This window comes from Anopheles marshallii, chromosome 3 (assembly GCF_943734725.1).
Source record: "Anopheles marshallii chromosome 3, idAnoMarsDA_429_01, whole genome shotgun sequence".
Classification (NCBI taxonomy): domain Eukaryota; kingdom Metazoa; phylum Arthropoda; class Insecta; order Diptera; family Culicidae; genus Anopheles; species Anopheles marshallii.
In genome coordinates this window covers 9437937-9465324 of record NC_071327.1, presented here as the reverse complement: position 1 = coordinate 9465324, position 27388 = coordinate 9437937, and the positions used below count along the sequence as shown (strand labels likewise).

General features: G+C 44.6%; 1 protein-coding gene across 1 annotated transcript in view; it reads right to left on the bottom strand.

Moving 5' to 3' along the window:
• Positions 1-341: 341 nt before the first annotated feature.
• LOC128715569 (T-box protein H15-like) overlaps positions 342-27388 on the bottom strand; it is a 44564-nt gene continuing 17517 nt past the window's right edge. The window contains exons 4-6 of the mRNA XM_053810475.1: positions 12788-13073; positions 8669-8913; positions 342-966 (exon numbers count right to left, since the gene is read on the bottom strand). Of these exons, the coding sequence (XP_053666450.1) occupies positions 342-966; positions 8669-8913; positions 12788-13073 (1156 nt within the window). The remainder of the gene's footprint in view (positions 967-8668; positions 8914-12787; positions 13074-27388) is intronic.

Genomic DNA, 27388 nt, shown 5'->3' with positions numbered 1-27388 from the left:
TTCCGACTATACATCAGATCCTGCAAGTGGTGGCACGATTACATACTACCTTTACTGCATTACATTCAATGTATAGTATCCGCGTATATGTACTATTATTTGATGAAGTAACAGAAAGAACGCAAAATGTACCTGAACATCATAACTGCTAAATAAATTAATTAGTTTACGTCCGGAAAGGCTGTTGCTTCCGGCAGGGGAAATTCATTGCTAAAGCATAATGTACGCACAACGCCTACTTCGTGATAATACTGATGAATTCGGAACGAAATCATTCATCTCATGACTAATCAGACCATGGGGACTTGCATAGATACGCCGCAGTCAGACCCGTTGCAAAATCAGTTGGAAGGACTGCTCGGCGATCTAGTAGGCCCAGGCGACGGTGAAATAGGTAGTGGAAGATGTGCCGATTGCAGCTGAGATTGATGAGGATGCGGCTGTGGTATTTGGTATGGTGTGAACCGTGCAAAGTGTTTGACCCGAGGATCTGGCGACGGCGATCCGGAAGAGCTCGTTGGGGTCAATGGTGTCGTCGGTGACATGACGGACGTGGAAGGTCCCAATGCAGTTGAAGGTTGTGGTGGTGGCGGTGGCGTAGTATGCCGCGAGCTACCAGCGGAAGCTGCTGCAGCAACGGCAGCCGCCGCTGCTGCGGCGTTCGGTAAGAAGCCGGGAGGTAACTGTGGACTAGCAGGCCAACTGGCCGAGTTCTGCCAAACTCCAAGGTTGAGCGCGCCAAGGCTCTGCGGTCGTTGGTACATCTGAGGAAGCAGCAGTTCGCTGTAGGGTGAGCGTCCCCACATCTGCAGATGCTGGCGCGCTTTCTCCAGCAGGGCTGCCGAAGAGGCGTCCGACATCAGCTCAGGACCCGGACCGGATGCGAACTGTGCCATCAGCGGGTCGGGGAACATGCGCAAAGGAGATCGCATATGCTGCTCGTAAAGTAGGGCATCCATCGGGTCCCTGTTGGTGGAAAATTAAGAGAGGGAAAAACCTTCAGTTAGCGTGAGTGATGAAAGCAATTATCGAATGGTAATGAGGTGAGCTGTTAATCATTGAACTCGAGCGATTACATGCAATAAAATGGCAGCGATTAAGGTACTGTTGCGCGCTAAAAAAAAAGGAACCTGCAAGACTTAATGCTAAATTTGTACTAATAAAATGGAGAAAAACAGTCAAACGCTTTCACCGTACGTTTTAACAACCCCATCCGGCAACAGGATGCAGTTCGTGCCGGACAGACGTTGCAGGGAAGGGGATCGGAACGGCACCTTGGAGACACCCTTTCGGCAATGGAGGAAGGAATCTGCACCCCGATACAGCGGCAATCCCGTTGCGGCGTAAATTACAGGGCGGCGCTTTAGGCCTTTGATGAAATCGTACTTTTCAGCTCCTTTCCACAGGCCAACAATTGTGGCGCTGACCGTAGGGCTATGCGTCGTGTCCGCAAGGAACGGCAAATGGAGAGAAGCGCGAAAAATCTTCCCGGAATGGGATCCCTGCCTAAAAGATTGACTACGCCGTAGGCATCGATTCGTTGCACTTCAAAAGTTGCACATCTCTCGCTCACTACCACAAGGAAGGATGTTCGCAAAAAAAAAAACGAGTTTATGGCAAGCAGGAGACTTCGGGGTGTACTGAAATGCAGTTCGTCGCCCGATTGTCTCGTAGCGAACAAGTCTCCTGTTTTACATCAGTGCGTAGCTAATGATCTCGGCGATGGAAACCAAAAAAACTAAACCGATCTTTAAGCAGAAGATGAAGTCGAGCAAAAGTGTTGCTTGGAAGGCACGTTGCACGTGCTCATTATTTCAGTTTTCAGTTTTATCCACCGAAAAAAGGAAGGAACACATTTCAAATCATGCTTGGGTTTGGGAATGTACGTTAAGCTTCCAATCTCTTCTGGCCGTGTGAAGTTGCGTGCCGCAGACAACTTCACACCTAACCAATCTTCATCATTATCATCAACACTTAACGATGGTTTTGAGATGGCCAGTGGCAACATCGTGCAAATTGTGACTGTATGTTTGCTGCCAGGAAGGGAAAAGTCTGCAATTTTCATGAAATTTGAAATTCTTAGTCTCGTCTTTACATGCTTATTGATATTGATTTTCTCTTATGTACCCAATTTAAGATTAAACAATTCTAAATATCTCCCCGAGAGTAGAATTTATGGAATTCTGAGTTTATAAAATTAGTTTGAAAAGTTGTAAAATATTAGCAAAAAACCATCATAAGCTTTCTATCATATAAACCACAAACTGCCCTGAACTTAATTCGTTCTCCACTGGAACATTCCGATTCTACCATTTCCCAACCACGATGACGCGCCACTACGTCTGGCTGGAACAGCTTCGTCGATACCTTTCAAAAGATCTTCACAATTTCCCGACACCGATGCACCGCGGCGAACGTTCCGGCGGTCATTTTGGGCTGGGAGTAAATTATCGGGTAAGATCCTTTTGCGGCCATTCCCGGCCTTGGGAATTGCATTCACTTTTCCACCCATCGTACCATGCTTGCTGCGTGTTGTACCGTGCAAATGCGCTCGTGGTGCGTACCAGTTTTCCGAAACGAGTTCTGCATTAAAATTCATCAATTTCGTATAAATTACCCACACACTTCGCACGGTCATCCGCACATGATGTTGCCACTCCGACCGTCCGAGGCTGCCCCGTTGCAGAAGCTGCTGAAAATGAGCATTCATCAGCATTTCGGGGGGGAGGGAGTTTCGGGTTACAGTTTCGGTGGATGCATGGCATCATTTTTGGGGTCGCAAGACAGGACGCACGTAACGCGAGACTCGCTTGCATTTTTATCAATCATTACCCTTGGTGTGGTGCGCTGATGATGTATGATGGTGTATGGACAACATAATAATTTATGTTTTTTTGCTTTGTTTCATCACTCATCTCCGCTGCGCCTTGCCAGCCAGGTTTGGTGCTGCCGTACTGCATTACCCCAGCACCATGGGTGTTGTTTTACTCTCGTGTTCGGTTCTTCCTACCTTGGGCACGGTTCTGCCAGCGTCCGAGAAAACCTGCGAAGACAGGCCGAGCGCGGCCCTAAAGTGTCAGAATAATTACGCACCACTTTTAACAACCATTTAAGTACTCGGGCCAAACCCGAAGCCTGATAGCTGCATGCCGCCCTGTAATCATCACATTTGGAAAGGATGAACTTCACCACGTTCGCGTATTATTTCGGGTGTTGGGGAGATTGGTTGCAAGCGACCGTACCGATGGGATAGGGTAAGGGAACTCGGGGGTGGTGGTGAAGTTTTGAAGTGGTTTCTCGAGTGCATTTATGCCAAAACAATGCACCGAGCTGGAAAGGATGTCCGAGCCCGAGTGGACTCAATTGCCCGCCGCACACACATATGATGGCGGCGATGCGTTTGTGTGAAAAGAGGTGAAAATTTAATGAAATTAAGGTGCGAAAAAAGAGGGCTTTCTTTGGCGGCAAAAATTGCATGCACAGTGGGCTTGAGTGACGATCACTGGTGGGCAAAATTTATTTCGTAACGTATTTTTATTTCTGAATTATTTACATACCAAATTTGAGGTCTTGTTGATTTGTGTAAGTTAACATTTTCTGTAACTAACTTCGTGAGGAGTAATGCTCATTTCCACTGTTGCATTCGTTATCGTTATCAATGCAGTAGCACATGCGATACAAGCTCAATTACATCATTGCACCTTTCACCGGTAGGAACAACAACGAATCAAGTTCGTTCTAACGTCATCATCAAGTGAAAGTTTAATGGTTGTTCATGTTGATGTTAATTTTTTAACCTGAATTATGACTTGAAGCAGAGCTGAATTAAAACCTTAAAAAAACACACACACAACCACACTCCCATATTTCATTGTACCACCCCACGGACTTGTGCTTCAGTTTTTTATCCACTCCACGGCACCATCCTTCCGAAGAACTGTTGCGTGGTGCATAATTTGTGCCGTTGCAACGGAAGTGCAGGCATACAAAAAGCTGAAACGCGGATCGTTGAAAACATCGAAAAGGTGGTGCTACAAATCCCGCTATCGTGCCCGACGTGCCAAGTGCAAGATGACCGCACCGATCATGTTGTTTTTGTTCTTTTGTTCTTCTTACTGGTTCGATATCCCCCTCCCCCCCCCCCCCCCCCATCCTTTTGTAATTCGAAACACGGGAGTCCCGGTGGCGTAAAGGTGTAGCAAAACGCATCATCAACAACGCGCGAATCGACAATGTAAGGTGTGCATGGGATAAATATGGTGTAGCCGGTGGTGCAGCGGGCACTCCGGCAATCAATCGATCCGTGGCCGCATGCAAACTTGTCGATTTCGGGTTCTCATGTGCAATATTTTCCTCTCCCGGTTGGACGTTTCCCCACACGGCTCAGAACGTGTTTTGCGCCCGTTGTTTTTAGCCTTAGCTCTCTGTTCACAATTTATTCAAATTACGCGTTAATTACGCCTCGGTCCGCTACCTTGCAGCACATTTCCGAATGTATCGCAGCAGAACGCAGCACAGGGGAAATTGGGTGCCCGGACCCCGGCAAAACGGACCTTGGCTAAACCTGCTTCTGGGGCCATTTTTCTTCAAATTAACACTTCACGCGCGGATTCTTTGAGCTGATTTAGTGTTTCATCCGCACGCCTGCCTCGGTCCGTCCGGTTGGTAATGTTGGACCAGTGGTCCGTCAAGTGCAAAAGTGCATCGGCGGAAGTTCACAGTGCGGTCCGCTGATTGCTCATTTGTTGCACATGCTGAAGCCCACTCTGAAGAAGACGAACTGTCTCGTGGGTAAATCAATGCTGGGGTATGCAAATTTGAGAAAATCGTTCCACCGTCCTGTTATGCATGCGGTGCTGGGATCGGGTCGGGAAGGACCCGATTTTGTTTTGATGTTGCCGACACGCGAAAAACTGCCGACAAACGAAACGGAGTGCGGTGTCGAAATAATGATTCTGTTTTGAAATGTTACTAAACAGCTTATTCTGTTCTGTCACAGTGGGTATAATTTTACAGTATATGAAAATGTTTAGTTTCGAGGTAGCTCATCAATCAATTATTTTGTTTTGATGGAATGGAATAGACCATAGTCATTTGACCAATAGTCATTTGAATACGTTCGTGAAATTATAAAAAGATAAAATCGTTTTATTATAACTAAATGTTAAAAAGAACACGAAAAATCAAATTGTTTTATTAACTCTCGCTTCAAATATTTGCAGGCATGGTTCTACATATTAAAGTACGATCTGTAAAACAAGATTTGAAAGCTCTCTTCTGGTGATGCTTTTTAAATGGTTTCTTCTGTTTAAAAGCATATCAAAATAAATTCCCTTGAGAAACAAAGAGCCAAAGAAAAAAAATGTTACACTAGAATTCGCTCTCTTCGACACCGAAAAGTTTCCACCTCCTATAAAAGCCGAGGGTACATGAGCAAACAACAACAAAAAATAGGAAAAAACGAACACAAACCAACAGAAACGTGGAAAACAATCAGAAAGCAATCAATAACACTAATTGGTCCAATAAATCATGCTCCAGCGGCATTAGTGTCGGCATTTTCCTCCATTTTCCCGATCCGCCCGACGGATTGGTGTCGGTTTCGTCGATCGATCGCGACAAAAGACTGCATGGCAACAGGGAGAGTGTTGGTTCGCTCAAACTCAACGACACTTGATTGAAATTTCTCACCCCCGGAACGATTCGATAACGGGTGAAACTGTTCATTGCAAAATAATTGTTTTAACGGCAAAGGAGTCAGCATCCACCACAATACACGTGTAAGTCTTAATGGGTATGGCGAGTTTGATTGCAGAAAGCGGATGTTGGTCGGTATGAGCAAAAGACTGTTTTTCGTTTTCATGCGAACCTACCGCCATTAATCAATGTTCGCTTTTCTTTTCGAGCCTTTTGAGAAGAACCGAGGATACTCGCTTTCTTCTTGCACCGCCAAAGAAGACACTTTGGTAGGTATGGTTAGAGAGTAGAAAAAAATCACAGTGTAATCGATTGAGCGGAAAAATTGACCGACCTGGTAGAGGGGAACCGGAAAACTCGCATCGAATTGGCTTACAAAACTTGAACGCATCGCACAACAAACTTGCACCACGTGTTGCGGTGTTGGTTGGAAAATTGAATAAACCATCGTCGTTCGTCGTGTGACCAGCGTTCCTCAGAGTGGAGATACCGGGAAGGGAAAAGCGTTCGTTCGTCCCGCCGATTGTAGTTGATCGGATGTGTCTGTTTGGTTCGGTTCGGGGCTATATTTATGGTTATTGTAGCAAGGTCTACATGGGGGGATTGCCGCGAAAACATGAAAATTCAACCAGCCGAAACTGACTCCGTGCAAAAAAAAAAGTAAAGAGCATCCACCAAAGTGGAGGAAAGCGGGATAAGAAGTGATTCCGCGTTGTTGGCGGCTTTTCGGGCCTAATTACAGAGCAACAGCCAGGGCGGCAGAAACAGCAGCAGCAGTACCAGCACTCAGAAACTCAAAGCGATCGTAGCGGAATGTTGCGGTGCTGTTCTTTCTCAGTCGGCTGTCGTTTCTGACCATGTTTAACCGCGTGGATTGAATGTTCCATTAGTGCAACAAATCAGCAGCTTAGGAAGGACGGTGCGAAAGGAGCATCACATCGACCAAAGAAAGGCCGTCTAGACTCGCTCGGTGTTGTCAGGAAAAGATGAATGGATATTTGAGCGGTTCAAACGATTTTTACTAGTGCATATGTAATCATAAAGGTGGCTTAAGCAAATCAGTTAAATAAAAACAAGAGAGAGAATTAGAGAAGGAATGGAATATTCGGAGTACAAACTGTTATTTAATGGTTTGATTTGATTAGGTGATTTGCTATACAAATGATTGACTTTAGCATCTAATCAAATGATAATAGTTTCATTTGAAACATGATTCTTTTTAAAGTAGGCCATTCATTTGTCCGCATTGTCACAAATTTATTGTGAATATGGTATAATTTTTATGTCGGCTAACTGGCAAATAACGATGTAACAGTCAAAGGAGCTTATGACACACGACAACGCGATGTGTAAACGCGTTTTGTTCGAAACAACATTTAGAAAATCGTTACCTAAAATTACTCTAGAAATTTAATTTGGAGACTCATTTTATAAATACTTTTTTGGGATTTTAATTCAAAGTTTTATTCGTTTTGTATCCTTGGAATGTAAAAACTTGTGAAAAGAGGCAAATTTTCAGCTGAAACTCGTATTTCAAATTTAAAACGATTGCCATTTTGTCATAAAATATGTAATATGTAATTTGTGGTTACCTTGTGCTAAGATAATATTAAAATAAATTTTTTTTTTTTTACAAAACGACAATAACAAAACCGAAGAACGAAATTAAAATCATTCAATCCGTACGAAAACGATGCGATAATATTGAAAAATTAAACATTAACTTGCATTATGTGGAGTTTAGTTTCGCTCGCTTCTATTTTAGAATTATTATTGCTAAAATTATCTTTTAGTTCGTCTGTCGTTTCAGTATATACAATGTTCATCCTGTATTACACCTTCCATCTTGTTGCTTCAATGCTTTTGTTTCTTGTGTCACCATGGTTTGCACTTGTAATGATCATGCGATCTTCAAGTACGATTTGCATCGCTATTCTGCTTTCTGATTAGCTCAAGATCGAATGACTGCATGACTGCAAAAACATGCACAATTTCATCACGCTTTGCGATCGCCGAAGCTCCCACGTGGTCCCGGTTGTTGGTGAAATGTGGGTGAAACATAGAAAAGTGGGAGGTGCATCCATCACCGGTGGAAAAACGGTTTCCAAGCACCAACGCAATCTGATGGATGATAATGATTAACGGCGGCATTGGGACTTGATGATTTGTTTGAGGTTTTGTTTTTTTCTTCTTCTTTACATCAAGGCGTTTCGTTTTTCCTCTGGTTTTATGATATACTTCTTTGGTGGGGCTTGCTTTGGCGGCACCGCTTTATTTATGAACCTGTTCCACTTAATGAGCAACATTGCACCAAATGGCCAGACACGCGCGTTTTTCATCGACATCTGGAACGGTCGATTGTTTGCTTTTTTCGAAGATCAAACGGATGCATGAAATTAATTATTATCATGTCCAAACGAAGCTTCAAACAGCAACACTTGAAATGTAACGATTTTTACCCAATGTTTGCGTCTATGTTAAGTGCATGTTACTGCTGAAATGCGTTGAGTTGTACGTTCCGTGTTGGGCCAATTAGCGACAAGTGAAGCGAAACTGCTAGGCCTAGCGAATCGATTGATTTTTGCCGATCGCGGGGCCGTACTGGCTGGGATTTATACGCCGGTGCAGTTATATATATCTCGTACCCTTTGTCGGTACGGGCCGCTGCCAGTGCCGGTGCGCATATGTCGAACCGTAAAACAGCTAGAAAAATTATGCGCATCGATAGGAAAATTATGGGTTGCGATGGCGCAAAGCATTAAATTTGAACAAGCTTCACGTTCCCGTTAATGCTAACTTACACAATTTCCTTTCCTGGACGGAATTAGCCCATGCGAGTTAAATCTCTTCCGTTTGACAAACCCCCATGGTACGATTCCCGGATGGTAGACGCTGAATTGGTGCACAAAAACGCGCCGCCAAAGTGGATTGCAAAGAGTACAAAAAAGTGAACCAATTTCCATAAACTTACCGATCAAAATCAGTCAGGCGAGATGAATCGCGAAACCCCTTCGCAAACGGGTTGGAGTCAATTTTCAGCTTCGTTATAAGCTGATTTTGGTAAGCCGTAACCGCCGTGAAGATCGTCTCCGGAAAGACGTACGTCTTGTGATCGACATCGGACAGCTCCTTTGGTGTGATAGGTATGTTTTGGCCCGGTCCCAACCTTGCCAGGTGTATTCGGGGTTGGTAGCGATGCATTGAGTTGAGGACAATCTGTAGGAAGGAATGATCACATTAAGATTAGAATATTGACAAATACGAAAAAAATAGCTTATTTTAACAAATCAATATAAAACACAGCGTATTTTAGTCTTTGAAGTAAAAATTTTCAAAAATATTGTATAATTTTTCTCCCTTTAACTTCGCTAACCCTCTATTTGCTAATAACTCCCCAAAGTCAACTATTGCTGTCATAATCTTCAAACGACTTTGAAACTTTGTAATGGCCACTTTATTCCATGTACCACCATGAGTATTACATCCACCGATAGGGATGGTCCGTTCACTTGTTCTATCGCGTTTAATCAACGATTAGGCGTGAAACCACCCTCGAGGGTTCATAAAACATGCACCACAGAACAGAAGATAGGGCGGAGCAGTATTTGTATAGGTAGATGCTGTCCTAGCGCCCGCTGGTTTCGTTAGTGATCTGTTACACCAGCTTGTTCGAATGTTTGTTTGTTTGCTTGTTTGTCTGTCTCCGACAGCTCTAAGCTCAGTGCTACATCTGGAGCTATTACGCCTATAGAATCAATCACCCTCGAGCCATTTGAATTAACCGCATGAAGAACTGGTCCTCCCCTTGTACTGTTTGCTATTGCTTCGGGGCAGCAATACAATGTAGAATGTTCTTCACCTTCCCCTTTTTTTCAGTGCAACTTCCGTTGCTACACAGTATCAAGGGGAAAATAAGCATGGCAGAACAAACCTCACATGAAAGTGAATACTTGAAGTTATTTTTCGTTATTTTTCGTTATTCGTTATTTTTATGTGGTCTTGCAATTAAGAAACTTTAGCTATAGTTTTTGTGAAATGAGTGCGGTGGAGTCTTTAATTATTGTGTGCATTGAAACAAATAATAAACAAGCTTTTATCAAAGTCCAAAACTTCTATTAGATAACTGTTCTAAAAGCAACACAACACTGACATTCTCTGGAACACACTGCTCACAACTACAACCGTGGTCAAATCATAGATTATACCATCCCGAGGGAGAAAGATTGTTTTAGATTAGCTCGCTTATATCCTCACATTCGTTCCGGGCAAACGTAATTCTTTTTTAATCGGACCATCCAGCTAACGTAATCTAGACGCATGCACCAGCACACATACACACACTCACACACTCTCTCTGGGATGCTTCCATCGGTTTGGCATCTAAGTTTGTCTGCAAAGTGTATTCGATTCACCCATGGGGATCATTTCGAGTGCGATACAAATGGCGCTGATAGGGGCTGGGACTGTGGCAAAGCAGCTAGCCGTGGAGAGTGTCATAAATTCGAAACATGAACGATGATACCTCGCACACTGTATCGATGTCTTAGATATTTATATCTTTATTATTGATATTTATTTTCTCCTTCCCCATCGCACCCATTGCCATCGCCTCCCGTGCAACTCCGAACACAACGTTTCACAGTTTCCGATACGATGTGATGTTGGCCTTTCTCCAGTCGACGAAAAGATCGATATCGGTTTCATCAAATCACCATTTACGCTTCTCGCCTTTTTCTGGTGTGGTCTTTTCAAGTCGTTTATTTAGCCTATGCATACATTTAGTGGGGTTCACGGGTTGGAAGATTGGGACCGAGTCGCTCGCCAACGATGCGTGAATATTTCAGCGAATAAATAAGCGTGCGAGAAATTCTATACATTTTATGGGTGACTACTTTCAATAAATAATAACAGCGTGTTGTGCGGTGGGTCTTTTTCGCCGTGCTACTGCAAATTAACAACAGGCAAACCTAGCATACAGACAAGCATTTTCTGAGGTGACAACCACAACCCGTTATAATGGTGTTACGCGAGACGAGCAGTAAAACTCTAAATTAGAAAATATTATAATTGATCAATAAATCTGGTTTCAAAGGAAAGGAAATCTTTTTTTTTTCTTTTTAATTAACATGTAAATATGCGATAGAATCAATAAACAAAAGAAATGGCTGTTTCTTTACCCTGTTATCTGGTTTTATCTTGTAGAACGGCACGGCCATATTGCGTATTAAATAGCAATGATTGATTTTAAAAAAATGTGACTGGGTTGTATATTAAAAAGCTTAGATTTTTCTTGCAATACTCACACACGTGTCTGTAACAATGAATCTGAATAAACTAAGATTTTTTTTGGGACTCTGATGGGTTTAAGCACAATAAAGGATTCGCTGCCATGGCCATGCAATAGGACCAAGACCTCCGTGTACGTCGTTCTAGAACAATGGTCTTACTGTATTGTAGCATAAAAAAGAGATTTTCGTATTGTTTCGCACTGGAACCACTGATTATATTTACTCGTAGTAAGACCCTCAAACGGAAGAAATTCGAGAAATGATCGACAAAAGATTCATAGTAGACAAATACCTACTAGCATGAATGCACTTTAATGCATCCCTTCTGTAATATCTGCATAAAACAGGGAAATTAACAAGTCTCTCTTTTCAAAACCGATTTACAATTGCTACATTCGTTCATACTGTAACCGTTTCATCATTTTTCATCCTCAATCAGAGCCTGCAGCATCAATAAATAATGGTATATGACGAGTGATGCTTCCCGCCCCTAATTAGGTTGATTATAAATGACATTTTGTATGGTTCTTTCATTTCTTCTAAGAGATTCCGAGCTCCTCAGCTGGTGAAACGTTGCATTTTCCATTGAAAAACGCAGTGAAAGTACAGTGTGTAACCGAGCAAATGCTTAGGGAAAACACATCAAACATCACTTCCCGTCCACTCCAACCAACCTGCACATGCCGCTGGAAACGAACGAAACGATTCCATACCAGTTCCCGTCCAAGACGGGTCGACAGTGTGTTCCGCCGGTGCATTTCATAATTAATGAATCGTGTCACGATGCACTTGTCATCTGTCAAAACAAAGAACAGATGAACTCAGTCGTATCGGTACCGGGGGCCCTTCAAGGCGCCATGACCTTCAAACACTGTCGCCAAACATTTCTTCTATCGGTCCGGCAAGCAGCTGGAACATCCGCTGGGATGCTCTTTCGTTTATGATAGTTCCGAGAAACAAAAAAGATTGTGATTTGTTTTCCTCGAATCATCCGATCCGGGGCTCGGTGAAACAATTTTTCACTAACTCGATTGAAGAGGGAAACACGGGAGCCCAGCAATGGAGCAAATACCGGTAGTACGCATTCTGTGGGTGTAGACCAACCGTTGGTTTGCCCCCAGCGCGGTACCGAGAGCTCAGCAACTCATCGGACTCAAAGCAACTGTTGATTTTGGGGTCTGCTCAAAGGGAAGCCAGTAACGCCAGTTGCTCCCTCGTTACGAAACAGGGTCTGAAACATAAGAAGCGGGTTCTGGCACGTCCCGACCTAATCGTCGTCTCCATCAGAGCGTCAGTGTCAGCGTATCTCAATGCTAAAGAGGAGAATTAAGTCAGTTTGAAATAATTTGACAGACAAAAATCGTGTAAATAATTTGTTTTCGTTCACTCGCCGTCCAAGCCGTTGTTGTTGGGGTAAGCCGTCACCATCGCCGCTGCGGCTTGGGCTACCCCTTGCGTTCTACCTTTTCCGACACCCAGCGCCACCGGTTCGATGGAATTCTGAAGGTTATGTTTTGCCTGTCGACTGGCTAATGATTCCAAATTAATCAACTTTTTTCCTCGTGTCCGCAAACCTCAACGCTTGCCGTACATCTAGCTTTGGAGAGGTTGCTGGATTGCCAAGGGGATGCCCCCATGTTCTACGGTGGGCTCCAGCAGCCTAGTGTTTCGTCGTGATTTATAAGATCGTATCAAATTACGCGTGCGCATGACGGAGAGAACACCCTTCCGCTGCTAACCCCAGCCCGACCAGCACCGTTTTCTTGGAGCCCATCTCGGCGGAAAGCGATGATCTGACTTACCTGACCATTCTTGTCCATTTCATTGTTGGTTAGTTTCACTTTTTCGAACGAGATAACCTGTTTCCGTAGGGCATCGGCCCCGACCGGGGTGTCCGGGTGGGCGTAGAGCCGTGCGGGCGGCGGAGGATCTGCCTTGCCCGCCACCAGCCAGGCCGATCGGTGGTACGCGTAACGGTAGCGCCGGTTGTCAACCGGGACCACATCCAGCAACACGACATACCGATCGGCAGGCGTAACTTGGCGCAGTGGACCGGAGAAGGAAACGCGCACCGTCGGAAACATGCGCCTGTGGACGAGAGAAGAGGGAGCAGATGAAGAAAACATGTGGTTAGTGTGGCTCTGGGATGGAACTTCATTCCGGGAGTGGTGAGATCCTGCCACCCATGGCGTACAGGTTGTCTGCCGACGGTTCGAAGCATGCCTTCAGCACAATCCGCCGCGTGTTCAATGGTGTTTGAGACGTTGTTTAAGCAACAACACTTATCCTGTCAGAGGAGCATTTCGTAGGGTGGGCTAGCAAACGTACTCCAACACTTATTGCTGTCCGATAACCTCAATATTGCATTGATTTACGGGCTACTGTGCTAGTTGCTAGTGGTTCCGTTTAAGAAAACCGTCGATAAAACTTTGCGATCAAAACTATTAACCTTTGAAAGGGAGTCGTTTTTAATAGCAATTTCATCCTCGCACCAAGACCTCCATCGGAATTCCAACACTCTGGTCCGGGTTTTGCTGCCGAGCCTGCCTGTCAACAGTCTATTCGACATGCAACGTAACGGCACGATCCCCGAAACCAGAACACCCAGGGGCGATGTGAATGTCGAAAAAATTAAATATCCACAGCCAACATTCACCTCGGCTCGGCGCACGCAAGCTAGTGGAGCAAAAATTGACCGAGTGCGAGTGACCACCCGCAAGGTGAGCTGCGACATGTTGCGAGACATTTTTGCGAAGCAAAAAGGGGACTTCTTCTTGTTTCACAACTTTCATCTAGTAGAGTTCCCCCTATTGATGCCCTGTCCCGACTGCCACTACATGAAGAGGCAACATTTCATGTACATGATGGTGTACCTTTTTTTTTGCTGTATTCCTTCTTAGCCGTTGCTAAAGCGTGATAATTGTAGATAAGCAACATAATTCATAATTGCTAATTTGTGAGCCCTTTGCTCGATGGTACCGATAGTGGCGGGTGCGAGTCGAGTTTTTCGTTTCTTTCCCATTCGTGAAGGGAGGGAAGAGCGAAAACAACACGACAAAATAAGTTGCCCGTGTTTTTAATCGACACATTGCATCGCCCAACGGTGGGACAACTGATGCGCAAAGGCTATCCTCGATGCACATCTTCTGTTTACGCACACGGCAGAAGTATGCGTTGGAAGGGGTTGCTCGGTCGCTTCTGTGCTGAAACTGGCAACGGCAACGATGGAAAGATGGAACAACGCCACAGACAAACGGGCAACCGTTACGTTTTGACCGTTTACATCGCTGCTGGCGATATGGCTACTACAGCGTTATGAATTTGACAACAACCGATCGATACTATCTTTCCAGATGAGTGATCCTTAGCGATCTAGTTTTGTGTGCTGCCTTACATTATTATTCCAAAATAGTTTTATTTTTTGCATCGTTTTTTTACTAAAAGTGCGATTTTTATGCCCTTTATTCAGCCTTCTTTAAAGAATAGTATCACATTTGCATAGACCCACCCCATAGATCAACAAACGTTCTAAATCAAATCAACTTTTGTAACGACAGGGCTTAATGCTTTTGATGAAGCATAAAAATCTTCACCTCCAATTTGGGTCACATGTTGGGTGTAAGGTCTTCTGAGTTAATCGATACGCTTCATCCATCGTAAGGTGTCCAATTGCCTTTCCCTACATCTTGATCGTAGCTTCTCCCTGCCACCATCCCTCTTCGATATTGATTAACATTTACTGAGAAAATAATTCTATCAAAGATAAAACAAATTAACAAAGTTCTCGTTCACGAATATTTATTCTACGAATTTATCATGCTATAGATGCATTTACTGTTCCAATCTAACAAATCGACTAGAATTACAACACATTCTCTTTGGACACAAACACAATACAGCCGGAATGTAAGGCTCCAAGTCAGATTGAGATATCATCATGAAGCTCACTACTCACAGTCCTTTCCAGCGCTCAACCCTCTTCAGCGAACAAATGGAACGTCAGCTCCCGGTGGGGAAATTTTATTCAATTAAATTTATGTCCTCATCCGGAATCGGTGGGTGTGGTGGTGACACCAATCCACTGCATCAAACCAGAAAGGGGTGTTCCCAGCCACCCATCAGCAACAACGACACCCTAAACTGTTCGGTTCTGATTTTCCCGCCTAGCTCGACGAAACACAACAATCGGCATGTTTTGCTACTTTGGCTTCCTGTACTAATCACACCGGACACCGTCGTCCTTATTGCCACCGCCAGTAAGCAGGGACCGTATTGAGCGATAAAGATTTTACTACATAGATTAGCTTGGTTATGATTATTGGACGAAATTATCGTACATTGGTCATAAATTTTGCGCCTCGCCCAACTCGCCAGATCCAACCCTGTTTGGTTGCTTATCGCAGTGTCAACCGGACTGACCACAAGTCCAGTAGGCCGGTCCGGTGGAAGCCATAGACCATACCCAAAATCCGGAACGAATTCAGTTGAATGTAATTTCCCGCCGTACAAGCAATGGTGGACGGTCCTACCATGGTGGGAAGTATAAAAGAACGAAACATTTATATTGCGTGATAGCATCGTGCTGTGCGTTTGTGAATGTGAAAAGCATTAGATAGCATGACGCCATAAAATTTGTCCAGATTTGTCAACTTCTGTTTGCGGCCGAGAGTTTCAGCGTACGATGATTTATATATTTTGATCTTGTAGATAAATGCAAAGTGCACTCAGACCTTATTTTGTCAATTGCTAGCCAGAGTTAGATGATAAAATAAAATATTGAAACTGCAATATTAAATGAACTAAATATTCATAAAATTGATACTTTTACATAGCAAACAACAACAAGATATTACATTCAAATAGTTTGTCTAATATTTGACACGTAACTTGGACTAGTCAATAAGTACATTAGCTTTTGCACAAACAACCTCCACCGCGCTGATACATTGCACACAATGTTTCCCCGGCTAAAGACATCGGCCCTACAGAATGGGATCAATTAAACTTATTGTTCAACGTGTCAAATGTGATTTTTCCACGTGCACATCTTGCTTTCTGGTAGTATCCAACCACCACCAAACAATACCAACAATCATCGCCCATCGTCCGTATTCCACACGCCACGTCCGACGATATACTGTCTAGTTTTTCCGACGTTTTCCACGACCCACTGACAGCCTGTTCCCGGGAGTGTCAACGGTGACAGACCGCGGCAGGCCAACTCAGCGTCTCACGATGCGCTGCCGGTGCGGTTTTTGACGCGTAACTAGACAAATGACTGACAAGCTGTCGCGAGGCCTTTTCATCCTGCGCCGGAGAGCGGTGTTGCGCAAAAGTTGTCATCCATCCGGGTTAGGGTGGCATCGCATGAAATAAGATCAGACGACCAAAAACAACATTAAAAAAAGACACACAAACTCAAAGCCGGGTGTCACTTAATTAAGCGACCAGCGTCATCGTGTCACCGAAGGGCCGATCTCGATACCCCGTGTTGCGGCTGCTGGCCCCGTTGTTGTTATGCTGCTTTTGCGACTGTTGCGAGCATAATCAATGTCACCTGCCCGCTGAATAATTGATCATTGTTCTGGTGTGTATGTGTGAGGGTAAGCGTGTGTTGGTGCGTGAGTCGGCTTTCGGTGGGTCTTGGCGAGTTGTGTCCGCTGTTGCAGTGCAGCCAACGCGAGCGGTAAAACTTTTATTATTTATTGGACAAGTGATAAAAATATTCCTAATGAAGCAAAGCTCCTCCTCAAGAGTTCCCTCACAGTCTGGGCGTTCCATCGGAAGGGACCCGGCCCGGGAAGGGATGCATAAAATTAAAGCAACGACAGACTGTCCGACCGTCCACTTCCACGTGCGTGGTGATAAATTAGATGGGCAAACGAAAAATTATCACATTAGCTTAATCAAACCGGCCGGACCTTGGAAGGTAAACGCTCGGGCTGACCGCCTTTTGGCGAAGTCTATACATTATGTTTCGTAGTTTTACCATCATTCATCTTCGGGACCTATATCATCGAATGGAGTTTATTATTTTGAAAATTCATCATAACAAGCTAACGATAATGGCTTTATCTTTAATATGTCTGAAACAAATTTAAGGTTTAATGGAAATGTACGATTGAATTATTTTTAGATTTAAAGACTTGCAGTGTAAGCCCCATTACAAAACAACTTATAATATATGAAAACAAATGCAAGCTAAAGTGCTTCGTCTTCATTATGTATCGTTAATTTTCTTGGAAGTTTTCCCGCTAGAATCTCGGCAACAACAAAAAAAGTAGCAAAACGCCAGGACTCCATTATGCGCATCAATTATCTAGCAATTGACACATTTTCACCAGCATCGCTGTAACCCCTAGGCCGCGTCAAGTGCCTGAAGAGTTATGTCATCAATCAAAGTGTTGTGCCGTTTGTTGTTTTATGCCTTCATCTCCCTTTCTCGCTCTGTACCACTGCACCGTCTTCGCGTTCGTTTCATTTGCGAAGAACTTAATCAAAATAATTACTTCTTTCAACTCAGCCCATCAGGTCCCAGGTCGCCAAAGGATCGCCTTCCGCTAAAGGTGTCAAAGCGAAAAGGTTTCGCCCTTGAGGGTGCACCGCAGATTAGAAGGTGCGGAACTAGTGATCGCGAAATAATTCCCACCTCCGAAGGGTTGATGGGTTGGTGTGTTGGTAACGCTCAAACCGCCCGTATCATTGCAACACCTCACTGACGCATTGCCGTGTGCATCGTCGTCGTCATCATCATCATCATCATCATTATCATTCGCTCACGGGTGCAAGTGATGCAGTGGCACTGGACAGGAAACACCGAGGTGGCCGTTGCACACACGCAACAGTCTGTTTTTAGAACTTACTTGCAATGTGCCCTCACAACGGTTATTGTAGTCGCTGGCCACGCATGCCTCAATGCGGTAGTTATACTTTTTTTCTCACTCGTGCCACCCCTTCTAGCCCCATGTACGTCAACCCCGCTGGTACCATATTCTACCAACACCTGGAGTAAGACTAAGCAGGGCGAAGGAGAGACAAAAAATGGATTGCTATGGAGTGGAAGCGAAGAGTTGGGAGAACAAAAACACCTCCGTGCACTGGTGCAGGCTGAAGCAGAAGCATGTTTTGCCGCTTGTTCACAGCTTTCCGATCGCGATAATGATTTGCAGTGTTAATTTTCACCAACACCCGGTTTCACAGGGCCGTTGCTGGATGTGTACACAGACACACACACACATGAGCACGGTTTGCCTTTGCTGCGTTCTCTCGCGCCCTCTAGACGAGTGTTCCGCACGTTATGATAGACGAGCTGCACGTCGATGAAGGAAAATTAAGGAAGCTCTTACACCGTGGTGGCGAGGTTGCCGACCGGTGTTGGGAGATTGCAGTGGGACTATTGGTGAAGGAAATGGGCTCAATTAATGTGCCCCGTGCTAGGGGTAGTAGTTGTAGTGGTGTTAGCCTGTACCACAATGTGTATGGTGACCATATTTCTGTAACTCTTTGATGCACACACAACTTTAAATTGTTGGATTTTCAATGTTTTTCATCAAGATTTTGCAAATCCTTGAATTTCTACTATCGAAATTCTGTTTTGTTTTAGCAATCATTCTCAGAATCAGAATTCTACGAATTCTTACGTGCAATTAATTAACTTTACATGCATGTTAAGTTATTCTGCTCCAGCACCCTACAAGATCGAAGCATGTTTTTAAGGGTTAATCATTAAATTTTAACGCAATCATCAACTTCCAGGGATAGTCCTAAAGGAAACGTTGGTGTACACTACCTCGCGACATGCACACTAACCCATTATCATTGCAAACGCATACACCGAGCGCAAACGACTGAGTTTGATTAGACCCCGGCCACTGTTTTGATAAAGCAAACTCAAACGGATGACAGAAGAAAGGTGTAAATTGCGGAAAGGGGATTTGAAAGAAAGCGCAAAAAAGACTCCGTGTTCTTCATTTTCCATGCGCTTTTTCACCCAATTTCCGTCGGTTTTGTGTGAAACAAACGTGACGGCGCACAGCCAAGTGCACCGCTGCGTGCGGCACTGCTAATCGAATAAAAATTATCACCTTAGCTCCCGCTTGATGATTGTTGTTGAGGTTGTGTGAGTGTGGTGGTTTGCTTTATGTTTGTTGCTGCATGTTGCAAAATGCATTACTTGCATTGCGCTTATTATGGGTGGAATCGTCTTGGTGGCAACACCTTCCATTTTCCCACCCGGGGGAGGAAAAAACATACACACACACACACCGAACGCTTTGAGTGATTGTCGTACCAGGGGTTCGTACCGCTTGGCGAGTGATTACTCGTAATGATGATGATAATTATGTGTGGAATGCATTGTGACCTGATTTGCTTTCGCTCCCCAGTCGCTGTGTACCGCAGATTGATGTTTTATTTTTGTTATCTATTTAAATTTTGTTTTCATTACAGTCAGGTGCTTAAACGATCGAGATACTATACAACGTTTATGATTGCCGTGAGTATAGCAAAAAAGAAAGCCTTGTGCATGCTGTGAAGCTTCTTTAACGCGTCCAATGCACCTTTATTTGTCGTATTGTCAACAAATCGTTCGAACACCTTTTTGAGCGCCTTTTTTTTCTGTCGCATTTAAAATCGTCCAGCCGTTAATTTGACAACAGTTGCACGTCCGAAGCACGTGAAAGCAGCGAAACACTATCCGAGCTACAATGTTCCGCCATAAACACCGCACCACTTCCCAGCTGCGAGTACGATTCAATTGAAACAATCAATTAACACGATAATTAGTGGGCGACACTCATCAGCAACGGTTGCCAGCAACCATCAACAACATCACCCAATTGCACAACAAAGCCAACACCACACCAATGCGCACCGCTTTAAGCGACGTTAGCAATTGGGTGGGTTGAGCGAGTTAAATAATTCCACCGAAAAAAAACAGCCCTGCCGTCTTCTGATTGGGTCTTGACAGCACCCGGTCAGTGCTGGGAGCGTACTACCGGAGGTGCCACTAATTTGTAAGTCAATTTCATCTCATCACAAGCTGACCAAATCACCACCCAACCGCGACGGCGGCGAAGACTTCCAATTAAAAACAGACCAGCTGGACCGGCGCACATGGGAAGGAATCACAACTGCCAAACACTAAATTAAGCCCAACACAAGTAGCTACCATTTTCCAAACTTCTAGCTCCACTGACTGCCTTATGATAAGCCTCCCAGCTACACGCTGTGAACCATCAGCCATCGGGCAAACAATCGCAACAACCCGTATCGCGATGTCATTGTGGCTGACTCCATCTTGTGGATTCGGCGCTTCGCGGGCAGACGCGATCATCAGCTATGGGAGATTTTTGTGCTTTAGCATTTGATTATCATTCTACGCGGTCATTACGAATGCAGAAGGTGATGCATTTCGGCACAGCGCTCGTAAAACATCTTAACAAGTTCATTGTATGTGAGGTCAGCAAATGGGCGTCCGTCTCGTCCAAATCTGCGTTGACACGCTGACAGTTTGCGATCATCAACGGGATGGAAATTGGGAGTTTTCTCTTCTTTCCACCCGAAAACTTACTGTAAAATGCTTTTGCGTTCTCAAAACAGTAAAGTCACGATAGTTTTTTGACACAGAAAATAACTTCCCAAAAAATCTAAACCCCTCGCAAAACGTTGAATTTCAAATCAACAACCCGTTAATCCGATGCTCGCCCATTTTTGTTTTCTTCTTTCGGCCAATCACCGAAGTCCCGTGGTCGCAACAAAACCGCACCGAGGGTGTCTAGCTGTCCGATGATTTATATGGCAGCTCATATTTTAATCATGAGGACCGCACTGTCCCATGGAAGTTATGAATTTTCAAAACCCTGCTCAACGATCGCCCAACGCAAGGCAAACGCAAACCGTACGTCCGAAATGGCCGGATGACATCCGCTAATGCTCACGAATCATCGACCAGCTGACATTTTTCATGTGCCGCTTCGATGGCAGTGGTTGGATTTTGTTTTTGTTGGTGGCTCCTAAGCATAGGCAGGAAATAACAGTCGGTGTGTGTGTGTGTGTGCGTATTTTGTTTCTCTCGAGAAAATTTTCTCGGACATTGAACTTGAATGCCCGTTTCCAACCGATTCAATGGGGGGGAGAAAGAGAGAATAAGAAAAGCATAGAAAATCATTCAATTCGCAACAACAGAGTCTCAAGAATTTTCAAAGTAAAATCTAACGCACCGCAATGGTCGATTCTTTCCTTGTTTTCTATCCGCCTCTGTTCACTCATTTGTCAGCCTAACTACGTCGACCGGGCTGTTCATTTAATGTTGACCCCGTTGCCATGACCCGGACGGAGTTGAATTTCGGAGCGAGGATAAAAAACACAAAAGCTCACCGCCCTCCAGTTAAGCTTACATTTCGCCCCACAGCAGGCACACGCTGCCTTCGATTCTAACTTAGCCAAGCGCTTTGAACCGTTTGAACTCTTGATGCCCGGTTGCCCAGTTAGAATGCAGCCGCTGCACTGAGCTGCACAAAAGCGAACGAGAAACACCAGCGAAAATACCTGAATGCGCACTGTTTTCGGCCTTTCTAATACGAAACAAATGACACCGAACGCCGGACAGGAAGCTAATTATGCTAATTTCAATTTCGTTTCCACCCATTCCGAGCTCGTCCCGGGCTCGGAAGTGGATAAACTCGGTAACAAATTTTCTTTAATTTTCGTACCGACTTCCGAAAACGTATCGTGCCACTGCCGGTTGCATAATGGCTTTAGCACCCTTTTATTGTCCCTTTCCGTTCGTTGTTTCGGTGGTTTCGGCCGGCGCAACAAAATTAGCCCTTTTTTTTCGGGGCAGAAAAGGTACAATTTCTGCGCAAAACTGGCACACAACAAAAAAAGAATCCAACGACCAAACGAAACAAACAGTGTTGCACAAACGTGCCGCCACAAAGCTGTTTCGCGATTTCGCACTTGTTGTTTGCTTTTGCTCGTGAGCTGCTCGTGGGCTGCAGCAAAGTTCGCCTCAAAACTCGCTAAGAGACCACAATGATTTGGCAAAATGCATCGGCTGTGATCGTGCGAGCGGTTTGCTGGTTCATTCGCAGGTTGTTAAATCCATCAAGCCGCCCCGTGACTGGACGGATGGATGGATGTGCATCGAGCCGGATATGGTAGCGAAAAGTGAGCCGATCTTTATCTGTTCTTACCATGCCCTCATCTTATCCACCGTCAGGAGGAATCGTTTTTACAGAGGCTCACACTTCCGATTCATGATGGATGCGATCTTCCGTCGCGATCCTCCAACGTGGTTCTTCGCCACCTATTAGCCCTACAGCCAAGTCACCGCACAGAGGAAAGTGTTGCAATGGCGAAGGAAAATACGGTACCATAGGGATAGGATTACAGGGGTTTGCCGGCGGTTCGCGGTTTGGCCCCGCGGAGGGAGAGGATTCGAAACAAGAGCCCACTGCCGACGTAAATTGGCTTGGTAATTTTCAATTATTCGTATGCATAAGCAACTAAGCGAGCGCCATTATACCGGCGTGTTGCTGTGTGTTGCTGCTTATGTTCAGCTGACTACACGCGTGTGTGTGTGTGTAAATGTGTTTTTGCTGGTGTCAATTGATTTCTCTTGCAAACAGGTGAGCAGTTATGCTAGCACATTGGACATGTATGACAGGAGAACAGGAAAGCGTTACCACACAAGTTGTTATAAGCCAAGAAAGGTCTCATTATTTGGTCGTTTTAAATATCTTAATGCTTACCAGCGAGTTCTAGAAAATGTTTAAAGAGTTACCTCGACACTAAAGCATCGCAATCGGAACTGCTCATGTGCGTTCTTTGGACAATATCTTACGTTTTCTCATTCAACATTCCGATAACTACTCCAGTTTCGCGCTCCATTACACATTCTCTCACATTCGGTAAATGCGTTCTTTTTCCTCCCTCGATTTAACACATTGCAATATCCGGCTAATTATCTGTTCCGACCAAACGTTGCAACTGTGCTTTATCGACGGATAAACGGATATTGCATTCGTTCGGCGAACATTTTGCTGCATCCGTGCCCCGGGGCCCCGGTTTTCAATTTACCCCCAAATGATTATGATTAACCATAATCATTGATTTCCAACTGGGTTTCCCTCCCTCCCCGTTTTACTACCCCTACCCCACCACCTCTCTTCACCACTTCCACCACCAACGCAGTTCAAAAGAAGCAAAAGAATAGCGGGACTCGATCGCGCCGTTTGATTTCGCGTGGCAAACAAAAACCCATTATGAGCAGGAGATCAATTGCGTCCTATCGTTTAGGGCGAGATCCCAATACCAATAATACCAATGCCAATACGCCTATCGATAAACAGCATCAAATTGGATAATTTGCTGCTATTTTTCAGCTTTGCACCTTCCGCGCGGCCCAATCCCTGCCGCCGGGATAGAATCAATAATTTTCGAACATGACCAAGCAACAGCTGCACCACATACAATCACCATACACATTAAAAATCTATCCGTGAGTCCGTGAGCGCTATCTGTGCGATGAAGAATTGCGACGCCGCGTACGCCGACTGCACCTAGGGCCTGGAATGGAAACGATTCAATCAAAGCGCCGCAAACCATCGGCGTCCAGTAGCCATTCTCTAATGACGAGTTAATTCCGACGACACTGGACCGTGAAAAGCGATCCAATCCTGGCCCACCCATTTCGGTCGGGGAAAATTGAAACCATCTGTCGTTACAAAGTAATGATCTTTCTGGCCGTCGGAGCGAGAACAGTCGGGAGGTGAATGGTTATGGTGCGGAAAATTAAAAACCAGCTCAAACGCTACACCGTCGATAGGGTTGCTGTCGTCATCGTGAAAATCCCGATCTCTCGGGTGATTTTATTTCTAAAGGCGTTTATACGCTGCAGGGAGATTTCGACGAAAGCATCGACGAGGTGTAAATAACAACTACCACAGCTATCCTCACCGGTAGTCTTAACAAAAGACTCATCTCATCGGTTACGTACCATGCACCTCCGGTCCGGAACGCAACGTTCGTTTTGGAGAAAAAAAACATAAATTTTTATCCACCCAAAACCACACGCCGGACACACAACGTACCCGAAGCACGCTATCTTCTCTGCGGGGCCGGTTTCATGTTGTTAGCGATCCGATCCGGGCTGGTGCAGCTGAACGAGCACATGCAAAACAGCATCTCGTTTGCATCGCACCGGTGCGTGGTGCAGAAATCATAAATTAGTTATAATAAATAATATATTAATTAAATGCCATCATCGTTTAGCCACCTTTTTGCAGCACGGGCTTAAAAACAGAGCGGTAAGCAACAGACGCGCAAACAAGATAAAGGCATTTTCACGCCACTAAATTCCTATTCGTTTCCGGAACAGCACTTTTAGCTTTGTTTGAAAATATTTAATTCCTCTAAATCTGTTTATTATTAACCCAAAAGAAGTTTGAAATATATCGCACTTTGAATAAATAAAGCGCAATTTTACTCCTGTGCCCAGTTAAAAGATTGATTAATTTGTAAGGAAACTCCTTGAGCTAACAAAAAAAAAAAACCCCAGATCCTTTGGCATCTCCCGGATGCTTCACCAAAACTCACCTGCCCCGGTGACTAATTGTTAATGGTTGCGTAGACCTACGCCAGCCGGAAAAGGATTATTCGAACGTGAGGCGTAAAGAAAAGAGATACTACATACATGCTTTATCGTGCCTACCCATGCTCGTGGTAAAACAAGAGCCATACAAAACATTGCCATCGAGCAAAAGAGGGCAAAAAACATCGAAAATTATAATAATTCCCCACCACCTTGTGCTGAATAACCTTCCGCTTTGGGCGCATTTACATTTATTAAGGTCCTCGATAACGATCGTTGTCGGAACGTTCCCGTTCCAAATCCCTCTGCTCACCAACAACGAAAGCGGAGCGACATTTTGGAGCAGTGTATAAAAATTGAAATGGAAACAAATTTTTACAACTTCGAACTATGTTAAACTGCTCCAGGGTCTACGATACCAGCGCCACAGGGAAGAGAAAACACCGACAACAAACTATCACAAGAAAAAAATGGGAACTTTTACTCGCGCACTAATAATATCCGCTGGCCATAAAAACCGAAAACACGCATTAAACGAACGAATATATGCGTACGATAATCGCACCATCGTAACGATCGGGCACGGTGCACGGTGCATCAGGACCCATCATCCACCTTTCGATGCGCGCGTACTCGTGCAATCGAGCCGTGGCGCGGTTTCCGCGGTTGATGATAGTGTGATAGGCGCATTGTAAATTAATTACGACCCTAAGGTATGCGAATGCTCGGTGCTCGAGGATGCGCTACAAGGTGTTGGTTGAGCGTGTGCGCGTGCAACAAACACGAGGTATGTTCCCACACGCGTACAACGCACTCGTAAACGGTTGGCGTTTGGACGGCCAGTGCGTCTTCGAAGGACGTTTATTCGCTTTCTGTTTTGTTCTGTTCCCGGCTCGTTTGAATCAACCGCGGAATGGAAGGAATGTTATGCTACGGGGAGTTTTTTTTTTGCTGTCGTTGTTGTTTAAAACTCCCAAATAGCTGACAGAGAAACTATTGAGGGGCGCTTCGTAATGAATTGGTAGGTCGCGTTGATGAAGTTATTTCGCCGAAGTATGCAACACGAGCATGAGAGTAGTATGAATGATGAACGACTTTGTAAACTCGAACCGAGGGAATAGTTTGTTACCGTAGTTATCATGAGGTGTGTAAATCGACTTACAATGGATCCTGTAACCTTCTTTGGGAGTTAATGACGCATTACGGTGTTTTTGGAATGTTTTTTTTTAAGTTATCCAATGTTGGCAACATAATGCTTAAAGGATAAGGCATTCGCTTGACACATGTTCTCATATGTTTATCTTGTTTTCGTGAATGCAGCGATATTGGAGTCACACTGGTAACTATTAGCCAGGGTTGATTACAAAAACTAGTAGTTCGGTAAACTCTGAATATACCTCAAAGTTGTACAATTTAACAAATAAAAATTATGTTTTCTTAAATATATAATCTTGACCTGTGTCGACTTTTTCGAAATAATTGCAGACATCGATCGATACGATACGATCGATACGATCCAACTTTGGAAATATGGAACAATGTACTGCTACTTATACGTAAAATAAAACCATTTTTTGTGGAAAATTTCAACTTTGTATTGTATAATCATTCCCGATGCCAAAACTCGTGCCACCCACTACGATTCTAATATTATCGCACAATACTACCTTAGCGCCTTCCGCAGATGATGAACAGGGAAGAATTCGTCTACAGCTAAAGTGTGAAAAGATGAATCTGACGCCGTGCGTCAAATGCGACCTTGGTGACCACCAACAAAACGTACGGTACGAACTATCTTTCCTGAGGTGATAGAGAACCGAATCATAGACACCGGAGCCAGAAGATTACGTTTGCAGCGTGGCTAAGATTATATTATTATCCCGCTAATGATGGAAATGTCTTAACTGCGTTCCGTTGAAACCACGCAACAAGCCCCGGCAGCGGAAATTGATGATAATAAAGTAACCCCGGGCGATGATGTGGACGCCCGAAGGGAAAGCGTTCGAACGGGCATCCCGTCCCCGACACTTTTCTAACACTTCAAAAAGTCGTCAAAACGAAACGACTACTAATCACTGTTTTCGGCGCAACACTTTTTGCCCTGTGGTTCGGTGCGTTCGTCCGTTTCGTCCCATCCATCCCGAAACGCCCGCAGGCAAACATTTGAGGAGTTTTGAGTGATGGTTTCAGTACCGGAATTCGACCCATTCCGGGAACACCCTGATTGGTGTTGATACACACTGGCTGTCAGTCATCGCCGATGAACCGAATCCCGAAATGGTTCGGCCGGGTTGTTCTATCGAACAAGGAAGAACGCGAGGAAAGAAATAAAGTTTCAGTGAAATTGGTGGAAAAAAATGGAAACCCATAATTTTGACCTCTAATTTTAGCTAATTTTTCAAAACACTCTTTAAACGTGTGAGACCAAATCGAATCCGTTCTGGGGCCCTCTTCGGTGGTCCGAGAGTCGCCTCGCTCTCGGCGCACTGCGTCCACGCTACACAGGGGCTGTGGGTGGCCACGTTTGTCTTTCAACACTTGTTGGCACGGAACCTTTTCGTTGTCGTGCTGTCTGCGCAGAGGTAAAGAACGGTAGAAGCCCACCTCAGTGAGCTTCTCCGGCTTAATCTTCCGTTGCTGTGAATGGTTCGAACAAGCGTGATAAATTTGAGTACATTTTTTCTGCTCGTTCATGCAACTTTTCATATTTGTTTATTGAGCTCGATTTCACTGTCACCGTCATCGCACGTTGGTTTCGGCCCGAAGTCCTCTCAACTCTTCCCGTCTAGACAGGCTGGCAGACGCGACC